The sequence below is a fragment of the Manihot esculenta genome, chromosome 3 (genome assembly GCF_001659605.2).
Source record: "Manihot esculenta cultivar AM560-2 chromosome 3, M.esculenta_v8, whole genome shotgun sequence".
NCBI lineage: Eukaryota > Viridiplantae > Streptophyta > Magnoliopsida > Malpighiales > Euphorbiaceae > Manihot > Manihot esculenta.
In genome coordinates, this window is record NC_035163.2 from 11,181,590 (window position 1) to 11,194,631 (window position 13,042).

At 31.3% G+C, this 13,042-nt stretch overlaps 2 protein-coding genes across 2 annotated transcripts; both read right to left on the reverse strand.

Annotated features, from left to right (window-relative positions):
* Window positions 1-1,439: 1,439 nt before the first annotated feature.
* LOC110612324 (mitochondrial amidoxime reducing component 2) lies at window positions 1,440-5,837 on the reverse strand. The gene is made up of 8 exons (XM_021753077.2): window positions 5,554-5,837; window positions 4,611-4,763; window positions 3,783-3,959; window positions 3,591-3,679; window positions 3,444-3,508; window positions 3,114-3,216; window positions 1,912-2,022; window positions 1,440-1,832 (listed from the first exon to the last, which is right to left on the reverse strand). The coding sequence occupies exons 1-8, from the start codon at window positions 5,645-5,647 to the stop codon at window positions 1,707-1,709; spliced, it is 918 nt and encodes a 305-aa protein (XP_021608769.1). The 5' UTR covers window positions 5,648-5,837; the 3' UTR covers window positions 1,440-1,706.
* Window positions 5,838-9,218: 3,381 nt separating this feature from the next.
* LOC110611515 lies at window positions 9,219-12,903 on the reverse strand. Its single transcript, XM_021751899.1, has 6 exons — window positions 12,861-12,903; window positions 11,992-12,741; window positions 10,894-11,764; window positions 10,215-10,747; window positions 9,627-9,880; window positions 9,219-9,572 (listed from the first exon to the last, which is right to left on the reverse strand). Exons 1-6 carry the CDS (start codon window positions 12,901-12,903, stop codon window positions 9,219-9,221), a joined length of 2,805 nt encoding a protein of 934 aa, XP_021607591.1.
* Window positions 12,904-13,042: the final 139 nt, after the last annotated feature.

A 13,042-nucleotide genomic window follows, 5' to 3' on the forward strand; every position in this document is an offset into this window, starting at 1 on the left:
TTTTCAAATAAAATTTTTATTTAAGTAAGCGAAAATTAAATATTTTATTTATATAATTTGGGAATTTTATATAATTAAAAATTTAGAGTACTATTGTGTAAGTTAATTTAATTCTAGTTAAAATTAATTTAAAAGGTTGCTACAGTTAGAATTAATTTAAAAAAAAATAAAAAATTTTAATTAATTGAATTACATGTTAGTATTTAGACTTTAGATATCTAAATAAAATTTAAAATTGAAATAATAATTTAAGTAAAGCGTGTAATAGGAATTATAATATGAGTAAAAATATATTAATTATTAGTATTAATAAATATTACTAATTTTAAAATTTTTATTGCGGAGTCTTTTATTATCATAATTTCTAAAATTCTGTTAGAATTGTCTATTATGGTTTTATGATAAAATTTACTAAAAATATATTAATTAAATTTGATTAACCAATTAGAATAAAATAAAATAAATTATTTATTATGATAATAATAAAAAATATCATAAATATTTATGAAAGTCTAAGTGTTGCCCTCTTTCCCCATTTATGTAATAATAATAGTAGGAAGAAGAGGAGGTAAATAATAGAAAATGTGTGTATCTACTAAAATATTCTAAAAATAAAAATAATTAAAAATAAAGATATAAAAAGAAAACAATGTTTTTTTAAAGTTTTATTGAATAGAAAATCTAAAAATTAATATTTATATCTAAAATTTTAAATTTTAAATAATAAAGTCAATCTTTTCTATTTATTATAATTATAATAAAAAAATTAGATTGAATTTAGAAGGGTTAATAATAAATTATAATACAGCTGCTAAAAAAATTTTATATTAATAAAATATATAGTTTTTAATTTAAATTTTATATTTAAAGTAATTATTTTTATTTATTCCATGTAATATTAAATAAATAAATTTTTATTACATATAAATATTTTATATTAAAATATTTTATTAAGTGTATATATATATATATATTTAATATTATAAATTATGTACATATTTTTAATATATAAAAAATTATAATTCACATTAATAATATTAAATAAAATAAAATATTATATATTTTAGTTTATAAAAATTTTCTTTTAGCTTTAAATTTTTGTTAATATATATTTTAAAAATGATTTTATTAATCAAATTAAAATTTAAAAATTATATTATAATTTATCGTTAAAAATTTTTAAAAATATATATATAATTATGAATTAATTTAAAACTTATTCATATTAATTGCTTGAAATTTTTTTTTAAATAAAAAGTAAAATATTTAGCTCAATTATTTTTTTTTTAGGGTGTAGTATTGGACGTTTTTTATTAAAGTTTTTTCTTAAATTATTAATAAAATATTAATTTTTTTTTTATAAATAGAGATCCAAGGAGTAAAATCTAACGTCTCTTATATTTACCTACAGGCACTTACCACCAAAATAAGCCTGCAAATACAATAAAATATTAATTATCATTTGATAAAAGCCAACTTATTTATACGCTTTATTTTTTATAATCTTCATTAACTACAATAATTATAGAACAGTTTAAAACTTTGCCCCTCCATGAGTAACCCTACCTCCAACCCCATTACTATCAATAAAGCAAGGCAAGCATCAGCGGATTTACCTAATCAACTGTACGATCTGTGCTTATACAAGACAAGATCTTATTTTCTGCAACTTATATTAGATAAGATAAACTATTTTAGATCAATGTTTAGGCAGCAGCTTCAGCAGCAGAAGAGACTTTCCTCACAACAACAACAGGATCTCCCACATTAATAATGTTCCCTCTTCCTCCATTAAGATTGTCTTTCCAAACCATGTTCTGTCCGAAGTAGATCTGCAGCAAAATTTTATAAACTATGCTGTATCAATGGTTTTACACCAAACATGTTTAAAATTTTGTATCTGCATCTTACCTTTCCCTGCTGTTTCTTATGTGGACGCAAAACTTTGTCCGAGCGGATTTTCATTAGAGTTTCATTTGGCTCCTTATCTGCCACCCCATTAGATTGATTAATTGTAGGAACCTGCAAGCCAAACAATGTCATTTATACATTGAATCATATAATATATGTAGGAATATATACAATGCATAATTCTGCATGAAAATTGCATAATTAGAGACAAGGCATGAAGGAAGAACTAAAGGAACTGATAGACCATTTCTTAAATAAAAATATAGCATTTGTCTCTTGGGAGTCTGTAACTAATACTTCTTACTTCTTGTTAGCATGGTAACATACGAGAGGCCATGAGCTAGCAGAAGTGCTAAAGGCACAAAGCTGGGTTATTCAATTAGGCCATCAGCTAGCCATACTAAGGCTTCATTTATTTTGGAAAATAACTTGTATTTTAAAATATTTTACATGGAAAATATTTCAAAATATTTTCTGAAAAATGTTTTTTGTCATCAAAATAATTTATTTTCTATTGTTTAATTTTAATTTAAAAAATAAAATATATTAACAAATTTATATAAAGGTCTTAATAAGATACTCAACAGCTGGAAAATGATTTTTCACTTTAAAAAAAAGAAAGTTATTTTCCTTAAAATAACTTTATTTTTTTCCCTTTTGACCAGAAAAATATTTTCCATTAACTAATTTTTCTAAATGCTACAAACACCAGAAAATATGAAAAAGGATATCAGAAAATGATTCCATAACCGTAAGGCTCTGATTAAGAACAAGAAAGTCTCCTCAGATCAGACATTCTGGTGATCCTTCAACTTTAAACTAGCTGTGCAGTATTTAAGAAAGTCTCCTAAGACCAGATATTCTTGTGATGTCCACCATTAAACTACCTGTACAGTCTTCAAGCTTCAGAAAGCACCTATATTTTCTCCTCAACCCAACTGCAAGCATTATTCCTTATTTTTTGTGACTTTCAAATTCGACTTTCCAAAGGGGTAAAAAAATCCTAATCTAGCGACAACAGTTAGGGAAATGATCATATTTTTTTATGTGATTAAATAACATCAACATGATTAAACATCCAAGCCAGAAACATTAAAAACCCATGCCAGCATTTTCCTTATATGAGCATCCCTTTACAAATTCTTAGTGCTGTATAATTTTTATAGAAGATACAGAAAAATACAGAAAGAAAAGGCATATACCTTACAGCGGGAGCACAGTTTCACACCTTGAAATGTGAACTTATTTATCCTAATTTCTTTCCATAAGTCCTCAGAAAATGGCTCACAGCCTTCAACAAGGATACTGTGACACGCAACAAATGAGTTAAGAGATTACAAAACCGTGCAGATGGAGTAGGGAAAACTGGTACTACTGAAAATTACTAAAGCAATCAAATAGTACACGAACTAGTAACATTTGGATCTTACTCAATGCCTCCACAAGCAGTGCACTTACAAGCATACTTATTTAAATAAAAAATGGACGTTTGTAAGTAAGATAAATAAATCTGACATGGATCTTAAATATACTTGGGTCTAAAACGGTTAATTGGAACAGGCTCCTTGAGAAGCTTATTTAGTGCATCCAGTGATCCCTGCAAAAAATAAATTTACAAGATCCAGATATTAGATTATATAAAAGCAAAGACAATAATAGTTTGTCATAAATTGACTAACCTGAGATATTAGCATGTATGGAAAAAGGTCAGCAAACATAGTCTTGTATCCTGGAGCATAATCAGGATCCACTGGCCTAGTTTCTGATGCTGCAGTAGTGATCATAATGAACATTTAGAAAAGCATGCAGCATTGAACTGGGGCTACAGATACAGGATAAGCAAATTAATTAATATGGTATACTATTTTAACCTGCATTAAAACGCACTAGTCGACTGGGTTTCCCAAGATAATCTGAGAACCATTTTGCAGCTTCAGCTCCCTCATCCAATGCAGAGCCAGACCATTCCCATACCGAGACACCATCTGCTACTGCTTGTGGCTTTGCCAGTGGTACATTGAGCACGCCCATCCCAGGAGCCTTTATTACTGTGAGAGAGTGATGAATAATGGGTCATAGCTGAAATCACATAAAACAATAGGCAGGAACATGATTAACAAGTAATATTTAGAAGGATGCCCATGAATTTTTTCTCTTGCTTTTAGCAACGCATAAAAACTACTACAACATCCCCTAAAGCTGACGCAATGTAAACTTAAGCATCCACTAGGATATTGTCATACTAAATACAAAAAACTAAAAGGCACATGCCATAAGCAATCAGGGCTTTCAATCATGACTAAGCAGACCAAATTTGTGAAGATGAATTTCCTTCCATAAGAAAAGGCATCTTGTCCAGCAAATTGTCCATTGTCTTCAACAACCTCAAATTGTTCATGTGAACAGTTTTCTTTCCTTCTCATGTTTAATAACTTTATTAGATGATGGTTAAAGCATGGAAATACAAGGAATTTTCGGAACTCTGAGGTTCTGCAAAGCCACTTTCAGTAATTGCAATAAGCTGGGAGAATAAAATCGGTTGATAATACACATATACAAGCAGAAAAAATTTTAAGTTAGTTTGAAATCAGCTACCATTATAATCTTAAAAAACACAACATTTGAAGATTCCATCTCTATTTTCACTAAACAGAATATAAGAAAAAAATTGAAGTAATAAAATAACAATATATTTTTACCCATATTATAGGAGGTTTCAGCAGGTTCCCAACCATCCAAAAATGCCTCACGTGGCAGTCCTACCTCAACCAGAGCAAGTTTTGGTTCAACTCTCTGGGTATATGCCCTCCCTTTGTAATTCACAACCAACCAGTTTCGATCCCATCGAAATCCTGCATATCCAAGCACAAATGAATATGGCATATAAAAATGTAAAATTAAGTTTACTGGTCCAACTCCAAAGTACAGAAGGATCTGATCATAATTGAACTTAAAGAGAATCACACACTGCACCTATTGCTAAAACCAGATTAAGGTTGCAGAAATTCACAAAACTACACCATTATTTCAAGAAATAGATAGTTCCTGTATTTCTTACATTTCAGGTATTTATGCTGATATTCCAACACAGTGTTTTACATTTTAACTTGAAATTATATAACCAGTCCCTATTCTAATTCCTAACCAAACGACAGAAGTTCTTGGTGATCTGGGCCTCGCAATTGCTACGTAGGTATACGAATGTTACAGCAATCAATTTGCACTCTTGATGGGGGACAACTACCTTGCACTTTAGTTTTTGAACAAGGAGCATACTTTTTTCACTGACGTTAATCATTGAAAAGTTAAAGCACTAAAAATTATTCACTACCCATATTTTATCAAAATTAAACACTTATCAAATATCAAAGCTCAACATCATATTCCCTCTCAAGAATTTTTTCCATTTCCTTACTAAAAGTCGGTCAAAATAAAGAAAAATAACAATAACACAGAGACCCAGAAGCATGCAGATTACTGAATTCAAGAAACTGATAAAATGGATCAATATAGACGATAACAAAATGCAGAACCTAAGAGATTAACGGCAAAATCGAACTGGGTAACAGAGAAATGAATAAAAGAATTTAAGTTACGATATGAAGGAAAGAAATCAATTAAGTGGGTAGTGGTTGGAATAACCTGTAGGAGTGACTGGAGCATGAGAAACAGAGATGCCACGGCATGACTTGATTGGGTAGATGAATATCGATGATACTTTTGCAATTGCCTCCATCCTTTTTCTCTCTCTCAATCACTGGGAGCTGAAATGGCAGATTGAAACTTGATGAGAGCCATGATTCTGAATCCTTTGTAGGGAGACTGGAGATTGGAAGATTCGAGTCCCTCTCCTCTAGTGGACTGATGCATGTTGGATTAGTACAAAATTGGTCCCTCCAGAATCCGAAGGTGGGTCCCCTCCGAAAAGGTTTTATACTCTAACACCCACCCCCAAGAAAAAGGAAAATTCCCTACGTAAATCCCTGCCAGAATCAGAGAAGGTGGGTCCCTTCCAAAAGGCCACATACTCTCCCCCTCAAATTCCTTGCGCAACTCTCCCAACAACCTACCATTGTCGTTTATGTATCTTTCGAGCTCACGCTTAAAACGAGAGGAAGAAGCACTCAGCTACCATGCTGGGGATTTGGTATGGTGCTGCCAAATCTAGTAATAGATATCCACACCCAATTTTATAATATTTTTTTATTTAGGTTAAATTGTAGATTATTGAACAAAAGCTTATTTTTTATCTTTAAAATATTAGTCAACCGTTATGGCTCTTCAATTTGTTTTAGAAAATTTATAATTTAGTTTTTAGTACCATTATTAATAAGCCACTAGTTTTTATTTTTAAAAAATTTATAATTTAATTCTTAAATATTAAAATTATTAATAACCTACCATTTACATTTTTAAAAATTTATTAAAATATTTATTTTTTATTAATAAAATAATTTTTTATTTATTTTTACCGTTACAAATATAGCTTCTCTTCTAATTCTTTTTTTTTATTCAATTTTTTTTATTCATTTTTATAAAGAGAAAGGAAAGGAGGCAATTCTTCTTCTTCTCCATTTTTTTCTTCATCATCGTCTTTTTCTTATCTTCTTCTTTTTATTTTTCTCCTTTTTTTTCTTCTTTTTCTTTTTTTTTTCTTTTTCTTCTTCTTCTTTCTTTTTTTTTGAGGAGAATGAGAGAAACTATTTCATTGACGAAAAGAAATAATAAAAATATTTTAATAAATATGAGAAAATATACAAATGTCTTAATAGATTTCTAAAAATATAGGGATTGATTTATTAATAATAGTAATATTTAAAAACTAAATAAGAGATTTTATTTGAAAACAAAATTAAATTTTAAAAATTTGCTCTCTCATCCTTTATCGATTTTTAACGGAAAAGAAAACAAAACGAAAGGATTATTTCGTTGACGGAGAAAAGAAATAAAAACGTTTTAATAGATTTTTAAAAATGTATAGACTGATTTGTTAATAATGAAAATATTCAGAGACTAAATAATAAATCTCCTTTTAAAAAAAATTATTATTTACTCGTATATACAAAAATTTATTTGTTACTTCTTCCTTAAAAATATATTAAAATATTTTTTAAATTTAAAAAATTTATTAATTAATTTTTCTCATTTATTTTAATTATTAAAATTATAAAAAATTCTATAGAGATTAATTAGTAATTATTTTTATAAAATTAATAAATATTTTCATATTATAAAAATTAAATAGTAAAGTATTTAAGATTTAAATTAATGAAAAGACTAACTAGTAAATTGTTTAAAACTTTAAAAAGGTCTTAATATATTTTAAAAAATTAAAATATTAATTAATAAATTTTTTTATATTTCAGAGATAAAATAATACATTTTTATTTTTTAATTCAAATACACTCTTCAACTATTAAATTCAGCAGAATATTTTTTTAATGTTTTAAAATAAATCAATTATGTCCTTTGAGAATACATATGCCTTCCAAAATTTTAAATGAGAAATAAGTTCTTTGATTTTTAAAAATAAATAAATGGAGGGATTAGACTATATTTTTAAATTGAAAAAATTAATCAAATCAAATTAATTTAAAAATTTAGGAATTTTTACTTATTTTGATTCGATTCAGTTCAATTTTTAATTTAAAAAATTTCAGTTATTTCGATTTAATTCAATTTAAAAAATGAAAAATAAAAAAATCAAATCAAATCAATTAGTGATAATAATATATTATTTTGAATAATATAGAGAGATTAAATCTTATTAAAGTTAAAATATTCTAATTAAATTTTAAATATTAAATATTAAAAATCAAGGGTAAAAAATAAAAAATTTATTAAAAATTCAAACCGATCAAATTGAACTGAATTGAATTGAACCGAATCAGATTGATTTGATTCAATTTAATTTTTGATCAAAATCAATTCGATTTTCATAAATACTAAAATTTGAATTTTCAATTTATTCAGTTCGGTTCGATTTTGAATCAAATTGAACCAACTAAATGTTCACCCCTACTCACATCCTATTTAATTGATTCAATTGAATTCAATTTTTGATCAAAATCAATTTGATTTTCATAAATATTAAAATTTTGATTTTCAATTTATTCGATTCGATTTGATTTTAAATCGAACTAACCAAATGCTCGCACCTGCTCACATCCAATTTAAGTGCAATCAAAGCAATACATAAAACCTTCTACTATCTAACGTTCTTACTAATTATCTTATTCATCCAATTTCTAATATCATGATTAAGTATTCACAGATTTAATTTAATTTGATGGTAAGTGGATCTGAGTAAATCTGAGGGGTCTCAGATTCTATTTTTTCAGTTTTTAATTTTCGATTAAAAAAATATATATATCATGATTAATATTTGGTATATTTATAGCAAATTGAGAAGTCATTTTTTGCTACATGCTTCAAAAAGTTTATCTATAATTTATTACCCACTTTATTAATTTAATTATAATCTAATTAAGAAATTATTTTAATTATTTTGTTGGGAGTTGAGAAGATAATATAATGTAGCAGATAGTACCAAAATATGTTAATTATAGAATAATGAGGTCCAACATGAAAAAAAATACAAAAAATTTATTTAGCATTATTCATAATTTGAAGGGTTTATATATTTTTAATAACATATTTAATATATTTTTAAAATTTTATTTGATTTAATTTAATAGGTAAAGAGTTTGTTTGCAAAAAGATTTAAGGGTTTATATAATTAATAATTTATACTGTAAAGATCAAAATAGACATTTTTGTCTAAATTATTTTTAAAAATTGTTTGCACTAAAAATAATTTATTAGAGCTAGTTAATTATATCATTTTTTAATTAATTTATTTTTATTAATTTAATCAATTAAATAGCATATTTATAAATTATTTTTGAATGGTTAAAAGTATTTATCAACAAGTGAGTTGTTATTTTTTTTGAAAATAAATAGATAGAATTATATTAATTCAAAAGAGGAATTACAAAATTAGGAGGGATGAACGACCACTCCAACATGTTCGGAAATAAACGCGTTGCTTGTGTAAGAGCATGAGCAACTTTGTTTGCCGAACGAAATATATGAGAAACTAACAAGTTCCCACTAATCTCTTGAATTAGAGATTTACAATCTGAAACAATACCCCAAAAATAGAAAAATCAGTCATAGAGACAGCCTGAAGAGCTTGAATTACTTGAAGGTTGTCTGATTCCACCTCCATTCTCATCCAACCTTTTTCCTTAATCCAGCTTAATGCTTCCCTCATACCCATCACTTCTGCAATTAAAGGAGAGAAATTACCAGACATACTCCTGTCCATCCGCATCTCGAACCACCATCCCTACTCCTGTCCATCCGCCGGCACTGGTAGTGGCAATATCTACATTTAACTTCAGCCAATGAGGAGCTGGTTTCTGCCAAACACTTCCTGCATGTAGCGATATACGGGTTGCGTCTGGTATCATGGTAGTCAGTTGAGCACCCTCCCATTCCTGGTGTAAACGAACAGCTCTAAACATGGTTGACAAAACGTTTGGAGTTCTATTACTCCACACCACACCATTCCTCTCCTCCCACAACAACCAACAGAGGTATACTAAGGTAGCAGAATCCTTTGGATTGAAGAGAGCTAAAGCTCTTTTGGTCCATTCCTTAAAAGAATGAACATCTGGGGCAAACTATCCAATAGGAGAAGTATGCCATACCTGTTTAGCAAAAGAGCAGTCGACCAAAAGATGTTTTATTGACTCTGGTTCAATACTGCACATAGGACAAGACGCTGCTACATCTACATGCTGAGATCGAAGCAAGTCCCTGCAAGGCAGAGAATGTGAAACAGCTCGCCACATAAAGTTCTTAAATTTTGGAGCAGCTTGAATCGCCCAAAGCTTCTTCCAAAAACTACGTTCTCCAGCCTCTGCTCCCTCAACGCTGGTCAGTGCCTTATAAGCACTCTTGACTGAATACACTCATTTTCTCTCAAAACGCCAATACTGAATGTAGCGTGAGAAGCTCCTCGCAAAGGGATCGATAAAATTAAATCCTTGTCTCTCTGATTAAAAATAGCTTGGACCAAATCCACATTCCACCTCCCCCCCACAATCAGGTCCGAAACCATGAACACACCAAAATTAAAATCAAATTCGGTAGTAACAGTAGGTAACTCACAGTCAGGGAGCCAATTATCTATCCAAATAGAAATGTCTTTGCCGTTTCCAACGCGCCATGAGAGACCATTCTAATTAAATCCTGTGATTCCCTGATGCTTCTCCACATATAGCTGGGGTTTGTACCAAGAGGAGCTTTAAGAAATGAGCTATCTGGAAAATATCTAGCTCGAAGAATCTGACTTGCAAGAGAACTAGAATTAACAAACAAATGCCAACCCAATTTACCAAGCATTGCAACATTAAATTGTCGAATCCTCCGAAAACTCAAGCCACCAAAATGTTTGTGGCGAGCTAACCGATCCCAGCTTAGCCAATGTATTTTCCTGCTGCCATCGGCTTTAGAACCCCACCAAAACCGTGCCATCATCTTTTGTAGTTCATCACAAATGCCTTGTGTAAGTAAAAAGAGGTTCATAACATAGCTTGGCAAAGACTGCAGTACAGATTTTACCAAAACCTCTTTACCGGCACGAGAAAGAGCCTTGTGCTTCCATGAATTCAAGCGTTTCCAGAATTTATCTTTAACAAACTGAAATACCTCAGCTTTATTACGGCCAATAGCAGTGGGTAGACCAAGATAGAACCCCAAATTATCATGCTCATTGACTAATAGAGTACCACAAATCACCCTCCTCACCTCATGTGGCACATTCTTACTGAAACAAATAAGAGATTTATCGAAATTTATGAGCTGACCTGCTGCTGAAGCATAAAGTTGCAAAGCTTCCTTAAGATTCAAAGCTTGAGAATGTTCGGCCTTGAAGAAAAAAATACTATCATCCGCGAAGAAAAGGTGAGATACCACCGGGGCCCTCTACAAATCGAAACACCCTCCAAAGCACCCACCTCCACCTTTCTCTGAATTAGGCGCGATAATCCTTCCATACAAAGAATAAAAAGATAAGGAGAGAGAGGGTCTCCCTGCCTCAACCCTCTCTCCGAAGTAATAGTCTCTAATAATCTACCCTGATAAAGGACTTTAAAAGAAACAGTAGAAACACACAATAATAAGAACTCAACAAACACTGCAGAAAACCCAAGTTTCAAGAGCATAGCAGTCATAAAGCTCCATTCAAGCCTATCATAGGCTTTACTAACATCAATCTTGAGGGCTGCATATCCATCCTTGCCTCGCCGCTTGCCACGCATATAATGAAGGATTTCATAAGCAATAACAGTGTTCTCTGGTATGTGTCTACCAGGAACAAAAGCACCTTGAGATGAAGAAATGATTTCCGGCAGGATAAGTTTCAACCTGTTCGCAACCATTTTGGAAATAATTTTATACAACACCTGACAAAGTGCTATTGGTCGCAAATCAATAACCTTCTCTACCTGCTCTTTCTTTGGAATTAGTACAATTGCCGTTTCGTTAAGTTCTTGTGGAAAATTGCCCGTATGAAGGCAGTTGAGACAGAAATCTGCAACTTGGTCACCAATAATACTCCAGTATTTGCGATAGAAGCCCCGATTGAATCCATCCAAGCCAGGTGATTTCTCTGCTTGCATACTGAAAACCGCAACACGCACCTCTTCCCTTGTATATGGTAAGCATAACTCCTCATTCTGTGAGTCTGAAATAATCGTTGGAACTAAATCAATGATAGCCCGAGGAGAGCCAGCTTGAGAGGTGAAGATATTCTGAAAGTACCCTATAATAACCTCCTCCAGCCCTGAGTTCCAATCACACCACACACCAGAATCATCCTTCAAACGATCAATTCTATTCTTCCTTTGTCTGATAGTTGCTTTCCTGTGAAAAAACTTTGTGTTCTGATCACCCTCCTTCAGCCAAAACTCTTTAGCTCTCTGCCTCCAATACCATTCCCTTCGTTGAAGAAGATCAACAAACCTGGCCTTTATGTATTAAACTCCCGTCGACTCGCATTATCCCTTTTACCCCGCAATAGCCCCAAAACTTTCTTACAATTGTCAATATCAAGCTGGAATTGTTGCCTCATAGTACTCCCCCAATCGCCCAATCTAGAGCTACAAACTTTTAATTTATCCAAAACCGAGCCCAAAGTAGGATCAGACCAAACAGATTGAACAATTTCCCGACACCCAGGCTCTAGACTCCAAGAATTCTCAAACCGAAAAAGTCTAGGGGTGGAACAAGGTAAAAATAACCTGACCTGTAAGAAAATAGGCAAGTGATCCGAGGAGCTGTAATCCAGGACACTAGCTGTAGACAGACTAAATCTCCTTCTCCAATCATCGTTCACAAGGAAACGATCTAGCTTAGCTTCAGTCCAAACTTCATCCTCTCGCCCATTATCCCAAGTGTACCTATAACCAGACATAGGAAGATCCGAAAGACCAGCTTCCATCACCCCATCTCGAAAGTCCCGTATCAAGTTGTTGGGCTGAGCATTACCTCCTCTCTTCTCATCTTGAGTCAAAATAGCATTAAAGTCCCCACAGTAGACCCAAGGATATGAATACTGTCTAGATAAATCTTTCAACAAAACCCATGAAGCTTGTCTTTCATTTCTATTGGGCCTACCATAGAAACCCGTAATCCTCCACTCACCGATTAAAGCAACCTCCACCAAAACATCAATATGCCAAAAAGAAGAACTTAAAAGTGAAACCGTCTGGGCCGACTTCCATAGGAAAGCAAGCCCACCACTCCTACCTACATTAGAAACTGCAAACACACCATGACTTTTATTTCATCAAGTTGTAATACAGAAGAAATTGTTTCAACAAGAAAAATAAAATGTGGCCTCTTCTCCCTGATTAATTCCTGTAGGGTCCCTAGCGCACGTGGGTTGCCCAGCCCACGGCAATTCCAGCTAATACAACTCATTTTGTTCGGCGGGTCCTCTCTCTGAGGCCCACTGCTGGTCCATTTTTTGAAGATGAAGAATTAGAAAGGCTCACTTCTGGTTGCTTACCCAGGCCCGTTCTTCTCCTTTTGGGATCATTAATAGTGATTCCTTCCTTCT

Excerpts from the sequence above, each read along its gene's own strand:
- LOC110611515 (XM_021751899.1), bottom strand. The coding sequence starts at position 12,903 with ATGAGTTGTATTAGCTGGAATTGCCGTGGGCTGGGCAACCCAC. Across the intron at positions 12,742-12,860 it reads CCGTGGGCTGGGCAACCCAC|TTTCTAATGTAGGTAGGAGT; the intron begins GTGCGCTAGGGA and ends GTGTGTTTGCAG. Across the intron at positions 11,765-11,991 it reads AGTTTTGGGGCTATTGCGGG|GGCTGGAGGAGGTTATTATA; the intron begins GTAAAAGGGATA and ends ATTGGAACTCAG.
- LOC110612324 (XM_021753077.2), bottom strand. The coding sequence starts at position 5,647 with ATGGAGGCAATTGCAAAAGTATCATCGATATTCATCTACCCAATCAAG. Across the intron at positions 4,764-5,553 it reads TGCTCCAGTCACTCCTACAG|GATTTCGATGGGATCGAAAC; the intron begins GTTATTCCAACC and ends TTGGATATGCAG. Across the intron at positions 3,217-3,443 it reads ATTAACCGTTTTAGACCCAA|TATCCTTGTTGAAGGCTGTG; the intron begins GTATATTTAAGA and ends TGCGTGTCACAG.